The sequence below is a fragment of the Phoenix dactylifera genome, chromosome 13 (genome assembly GCF_051530095.1).
Source record: "Phoenix dactylifera cultivar Ajwa chromosome 13, Ajwa_hap1_PhDact_Kaust_v1.1, whole genome shotgun sequence".
Lineage (NCBI taxonomy): Eukaryota > Viridiplantae > Streptophyta > Magnoliopsida > Arecales > Arecaceae > Phoenix > Phoenix dactylifera.
In genome coordinates this window covers 11,399,193-11,406,443 of record NC_143202.1, presented here as the reverse complement: position 1 = coordinate 11,406,443, position 7,251 = coordinate 11,399,193, and the positions used below count along the sequence as shown (strand labels likewise).

At 35.8% G+C, this 7,251-nt stretch overlaps 2 protein-coding genes across 2 annotated transcripts; both read left to right on the top strand.

Moving 5' to 3' along the window:
• The first annotated feature begins 1,167 nt into the window (after positions 1–1,167).
• LOC149751443 (uncharacterized) lies at positions 1,168–2,895 on the top strand. The gene is made up of 2 exons (XM_089927039.1): positions 1,168–2,208; positions 2,329–2,895. Exons 1-2 carry the CDS (start codon positions 1,168–1,170, stop codon positions 2,893–2,895), a joined length of 1,608 nt encoding a protein of 535 aa, XP_089783165.1.
• Positions 2,896–3,392: 497 nt separating this feature from the next.
• LOC149751442 (uncharacterized) lies at positions 3,393–5,717 on the top strand. The gene is made up of 8 exons (XM_089927082.1): positions 3,393–3,466; positions 3,808–3,990; positions 4,084–4,328; positions 4,446–4,649; positions 4,728–4,820; positions 4,921–5,022; positions 5,109–5,438; positions 5,542–5,717. Exons 2-8 carry the CDS (start codon positions 3,816–3,818, stop codon positions 5,590–5,592), a joined length of 1,200 nt encoding a protein of 399 aa, XP_089783208.1. The 5' UTR covers positions 3,393–3,466; positions 3,808–3,815; the 3' UTR covers positions 5,593–5,717.
• The last annotated feature ends 1,534 nt before the right edge of the window (positions 5,718–7,251 follow it).

Genomic DNA, 7,251 nt, shown 5'->3' with positions numbered 1-7,251 from the left:
TCGTTTCCCTCTTTCTCTTTTTTAAATGGATACAGTGTCATATGACTGTAAATGTGATACACAATGTAATAGGCGTCACTTTATTTTGTGATAAACAAAGAATATGTGCATTGAATTGATTGTATTGGAACTGTATTTGTTTAGGCTAACAGATATGAGTCTGTTCATCCATGGAACTGAATTTGTTTAGTGAAAGCAGAAATAAAAGCATATTGGTTCTATTAGTAGATGTGTAAAGTGATTCTTATATGCAGCCGTTAGCTGGATTGATTTTCATGTATGGAACTGAGTAATGGTAGCTAGATTGAACAGCAAGCTATTTACAATCAGCAAACTGTAATGCCTTGAACTAATTAGTAGGTCTTGAAAGCTGTTTTTAATCAGCTGTGGCTTGTAATGATAGATATTCAGTTAACAGATTGCCTTTTAAGCATCAATCCAACAATGAAAGGGTGTTTATATGCCCTTTTAGCCTCAACATGGATTGTTGTTTTTGTCCTTTGTAACAGATTGTCTCAACATGGATTTATATGCTTTGTGTTATAGTTGACTTGTAAATAGATTGGCTTTGTAACAGACTGGCTTTGCAATAAATTGGCTTTGTAACAGACTGGCTTTGTAATAAATTGGCTTTGTAACAAGCTGACTTTATAAATAGACATCAGTCTAATTACAATATAGGAAGAACATGATTACAATTTAAACACCAGCAACAAATCCATTGTCATTAACAGGTTTCACAATAAGTCAATACATTCTCATGGTAAGTAAGGTTGAGAAACAGATGCATTAGGCTTATATGGTAAGAAAATCACAATAATAGTGATCATCCAAGATAAGGCTACAAATCCAAGATAAGGCTTATAAGTAAGGTTGGAGCGTACCGTACCATACCGATTCAATACCGGTATCTAATACGGATGACATATTGTAATACATATATATAGCTCTTAAATGTAGGCTATACAATCATTGAATTAATTGATTAAGTGCTATTTGTTTAACTTAATTTTGCTCGAGTCAGTGTACGCATGCATATTTTTGACTGTATCATTTACCTTGTTTTTTCTTAGAATGGACAAAAGTTGGATGAATAAGCCGAGATACAGTGACGAATATTTGAATGGAGTTCAGAATTTCATTAAATTTGCTTTTCAGAAATCTAATATGAATGGGAAGATTTTATGTCCATGTCGAAAATGTGTAAATGCTTCTTCTCTTGCTCCAAAAACTGTTGAAGAACATTTAGTGTGGAATGGTTTTACAAGAGGTTATACTGAATGGGTATTTCATGGAGAGTTGATATTGTCATCTCCATGTAACCAACCCTCGTATATAGAAGACACCTCTAGTTTTGCATCCAGTAATACAGAAAAAAAACCTGTAGGAGAAGATGATATAAGGGGCTTACTCAGAGATGCTCTTGGACATAGTATTAGAAATTTAACAGATATTAGTGGAGGACAAGAAGCAACTGAAATAGGTGATGAGCGTACAGCAACTGATTTTATGCATGTTGAAGAACATATACACTCTGATGATGACACAGCTCGGTATCATAACTTGCTGAAATCTTGTGATGAAGAACTATATCCGGGTTGTAAGAATTTTACAAAGATTTCTTTTCTTGTGCATTTATTCCATTTGAAGTATTTGAATGGGTGGTCTAGCAAGTCTTTTACTATGCTTCTCCAATTATTAAATGATGCATTTCCGGAAGGCGTTACTTTGTCATCATCTTCTTATGAAGCCAAAAAATTAGTAAAAGAATTGGATCTTGGATACGAGAAGATACACAGTTGTCCGAATGACCGTATTTTATTCCGTGGTGGAAATATTAACGAAGAGTCGTGCCAAATATGTGGATCTTCACGATGGGAGAAATCTAAAGATGAGCATGATTTTTTGAATGAAGTGGATGCTGCACAGACTAAGAAAAGACCAGCTAAAGTGTTGAGATATTTTTCTCTCATACCTAGATTGAAAAGAATGTATGCATCATCGAAGACGGCTTCCTCTATGAGATGGCATGACGAAGGCCGTACAAAAGATGGAATGTTACGACACCCAGCAGATAGTTTAGCATGGAAAGCATTTGATGATAGGCATCACGAATTTGCTTCTGATGCTCGCAGTGTCAGACTGGGTTTGGCTACTGATGGGTTTAATCCCTTTCGAACTATGAGTTCTACATACAGCACTTGGCCGGTTGTTTTGGTTCCATATAATTTACCTCCATGGATGTGTATGAAACAGTCTTCACTCATTTTGTCAATGGTTATTCCAGGTGATAAGGGCCCAGGTAATGATATTGATGTTTTTTTGCAGCCTTTAATAGAGGAATTGAAACAGTTATGGGAGGGTATTGATGCATTTGATGCTTTTACTGGTCAAACATTCAAATTGCGTGCAGCTCTTATATGGACTATTAATGATTTTTCTGCATATGCTAATTTATCCGGTTGGAGCACTAAGGGGCGTATTGCATATCCTTCTTGTGGAGATTCAACCCATTCATATTGGTTAAAAAATGGAGGAAAGTTCTGTTATATGGGCCATCATCGATGGTTAGAACCAAACCATCCATTTCGATTTCAGAATGATCTGTTTGATAGTACCACAGAGTTGCGTTCTGCCCCTATTCCACCAACTGGTACCGAAGTTCTTAGACAAATGCATGGCACAAATTACATACCTGGTAAGGTCTCCAAATGTTTAAAGAAGAGGGGAAGGGAGGATGTTGGTAGCTCATTAAATGAAGGGTTAATATCAGAGATTTTAGAGGATGCTAACTTTTTTGAGAATGATGACAATGCATATGGACAGAAAAATGATGATGACACATTGGTTGCTTCTACACAGAAACAGTTATGGAAAAAAGGAGTATTTTTTTGATTTACCTTATTGGGAGTATAATCTTCTTCGACATAATCTTGATGTCATGCACATAGAAAAGAATGTTTGTGATAACTTGATTGGAACATTGTTAAATCTTGATGGAAAGACCAAAGACAACTTGAAATCGCATCTTGATTTGAAAGATATGGGCATACGACAAGAGCTTCATCCGAAAGAGCTTGATAATGATAAATTTTTTATACCTCCTGCATGTTACACAATGTCTACTCAAAATAAGGATCTTTTCCTAATGGTTCTGAAAAATATGAAGGTTCCTGATGGGTATGCATCAAATAACTGTAAATCATTACAGCTGATTAAATGCATTGAACATTCAGGATGAGGGATAAACTGATGAGTACCTGAAACCAATAACTGTAATCGACGTAAAATTCATGCTAATGGATCTCAGAAATAAGGTTAAAGTTCTGCTTTTTGCAGAAGACATTAGAGAATTTTGTTTATCCTTTTTCAGCAAATTAAAATATGCTGATACATTTTGTTTATCCTTTTTCAGCAGAAGACATTAGAGAATTTCAAGAACATTATCCTATTATCTTCGCCACAGGTATCGTTTCTTTCTCCATTAATAATAATGGCTTCTTCTTTCTCAGATAGTTTTAGTTTGCAGTGAGAGATATGGGATGATTATGCTGTTAACGTACTCTTGAAGGCATGCCATAATACACAGAAATATTGATGCAGACCTAGAAATCTTGTTCTCTTTCCTTCATTTGACACTCATGGCCCCAAGCATTTTTACTTGCATTTTTATTACCTGGAAAATAATTAGAAATAATTAGTTACTCTTGCATTTTTAAATATTGATGCCAAATAAATTACTTGCAGAAATAAATTAGTTACTCTTGCATTTTTAAACAGATTTCAATTGCTTAAGTACTTGCTTAGGTAACAAAATGCACCGAGGAAAACGATTCAGAGATGTGGAGTTCCAGCAGTCTCAGGTGGGATCTTCTTCTGCTCAGTCCATGCGATCCCAGCAGCCCCAGCAGCACGAGTCCGAGTCTCAGCATGAGTTCCAGTCTCAGCAACATCCAGGCCAGGAGGTTATGGATGACTTGCATATCCAAGGTAATTTGATTTAAAGTGCATATATTAAGTTCATTTACAATCTAATTATTTTAATTAATTTGCCTCCCATGTTTTAATTATTATTTTTTATAGATGAACAAGTGAGAGTGAGGTTGACACGGGGTTCCTCTCGATCACGGGATGTGTGGCAGCTTCGTGAGGATGAGAAGATGGTCGTCGAATGCAACGAACTAGGGCAGCCCATCAAGAGGGCTGGATGCCTTTTATCAAGTTTCTTAGGATCAGTTGCGCGTAGGGGTCAGTTGTGTCCGCTCAACTATCATAAGTGGAATGATATGCTTCCTTCTTATAAAGTTGAGCTTCTTAAATTTGTACAGGTAAAGAATTGAATTTAATATTGTTAATTTGATAGCTACTGTATGTTAATTTGCTTACTATTATAAATTTAATTTTTTGATTTAATATTATTATAACATTCTTTTGTTTTGGTGTAGAAAAAGTTTGTGCTCCCTCCAGAGAGCCATGATTGGGTGCTAAAGTCCCTCAACCGCAAATGGAAAGAATATAAGTCGAAGTTGAAGGCCGACTGGAAGCGCGAGGGTATGACAGAGGAGGAGGTTGCTCGTGTTTGTCCTCCTGATGTATACCATCATCAGTGGAGGGAGCTTGTTTACTATTGGTTTTCCGAGAGAGGACAGGTTGTGTATTCTCTCTCAATACCTTATATAATGTTTAATATATTTAATATATTACAATGTTTAATTTTTTCGTGGTAGACATATTCTGACATTGGTCGAGCCGCACGAGCATCTCAGACAATTCCTCACACTTCAGGCTCGAAGAGTTATGCGAGGCTCAGAGCTGAATTCGTAAGTTTTTTTGAAACTTTTTGAAACTCTTGTATCATATAGCATGTATCATGATATAGTTCTATAAGATAAAACTCTTCCAATATACTTTTTGTTGTAGATGGAAGACCATGGGAGGAAACCTGGTGAGGTGGAGTTCTATAAGATGACTCACACCCACCGAGATGGCAGCTTTGTCCGAGAGGAGTCGAGAGATATAGTTGTATGTATTTATTAATAATTTCTGCAATGATTTTTTATATATTTTAATTTTTCAAAAATTAATTTGATTGTTTTTGAGAGATATAGGACAGAGCTACATCCCTTATTTCAGAGCGTATCGGAGAGTCATCTTCAATCGGCAACACCAGAGGTGTCGAAGCTCAGGTGTTTACCGAGTTGATGGGCTCGGAGCGTTATGGTCGAGTGAGGGGTTATGGCGTTGGAGTTACCCCCACTCAGTTGTCTGCAGTGGGTAGATATACTCAAGATGTTAGACAGAGTAGTAGCACTGCAGAGGTTAATGATCTGAAGGCAGAGATAAAAGAGTTGAAGCAGAGCCACCAGACAGAGATGCAATCTTTGAGGGCTCAGATTAATCAGATTACATCTTTGTTGCATCAGTTTGTCCCTCCTCAGGTAAATTACTACATCTACTTGAACATTTTGCATAAGTATCATATTTTTCTTAAAGAGTTTAATAATTTTCGTATTCTTAACTGCTTTAGTTTTTTTATTACAGGTTCCTGATAGTTCATCTGCACGTAGAGATGGTGATGCTAGCGACCCCTGAAGCATTTATTTTGGAGTTTATATGTATTTTTTTATGCTTTTTGAAGTACATTGTAAACGTAAATTGATAGTATGAATGTAATTTGACAATATGAATGTTTAGATAAATATGTTTGATTTTGTGTATATCTCGCTTAGTTGTGTGGCTTTGATTTTGTAAACAGGGTTTAGAAATTTGGTGCCTCCCTTTTTAGGAATGGCCTGAAGAAGATTATCCACCATATGCAAATGGTCCTGGCTATGTTGTGTCTTCTGATATTTCAAGCTTTATTGTATCAGAATTTGAGAAACAAAAATTGAGGGTACGCCTTTTTCTTTTTTTTTAATCTTCTTATGCTTTGAACATTCTGGAACAGTTAATTTCTTTAGACAGGCTTAGGACTGCTTGAAACCAAATCTTACGTGCGTGCATGATGTTTTTCATCTTTGAAATGATCTTTGTGATGGCTGTCTGAAATCAAAAGACAGTCTCCCATGTTTTTGTGGATTTCTTTACTATTTAATCTGTTAAATAGTAGATTGGATCTAAAGGGTTGTGCTGTCTTGAATCTTTAAGAAATTATTTTGCTGATAAAATTTGTTTTTTCAAGTGTAAATGATGATACTGTTTTTTTTATTCTATGACAGGTAAAATTTCCTCTTAACATTCTGTCACTATAATCTGTAAATGAAACTTAGTGGGAAATGGATTACTGTTGGCTCCCACCTTCAAACTAAACTCATGGTATATTAAAAGTTCTTCATATGACGCTTTGATTTTCTGATATATGTTAAACAGAAACAAACCAGCTCACGTTCTTTGGAGGTTTGGTTTATGTCCACTTCGTTTTACTCGTTATGAAACTTGGAAACTAATGGCTACTTTCCTTACGACGAAGGAGAATAAAGGAAGATGAACTTTCACTATTCAACCAAATAGTGATAAAAATTCCAACATCTCAAGAAGTTGGCTGATGAATAACTTGATGGTCATATGCTCAAACTTATAAACCTGCTTCTATAGAAGCTTCTTTTTTAAGGTACATCTATATAGAAGCTTTCAGATCTGCAAATACTGCAAATAACTTTATCAGATTACCTGATTATAAGAGCATTGACATAAATCATCAGCCTGATTAGATCATTATCAGAAGAAAGAATCACAAATCGTGTTCCAAAGCTTTATCATGGCTGTCTGCTAGATTCTGCAGCAATAAATTCAGGTATTTGGTTCGTTCCAGGGTGAGAAATGCAGGCATTTGTTGCTTCTGTTGTTGTATCAGTTACTAGTCACTGACAAGAACCTACTACAAATGAAGACACTCAGGATATGGATGTTTACTGCTTTCTGTTTCTCCCTAGCTAACCAGAATAGAACTGCAATTGAAACACTGATGCTACGCGCTGAACCAGTAGATTGGCTTAGTTTGTACTCTTTGAAAGGCCGGCTTTTTTCATTTGGTTAAAAAAACTGTAATGTGTAGTATTTTTAAACAGGGTTTAGAAATTTCAAAAATTATTTTTAAAAAAAATTATTTTCAATTAGCGACGCTTTAAAGCGTCGCTAAATTGTCGACCAGAAATCAATTAGCGACGCTTTAAAGCGTCGCTAAAATGTCGACTAGAAATCAATTAGCGACGCTTTAAAGCGTCGCTAGCTACCGACGCTTTAAAGCGTCGT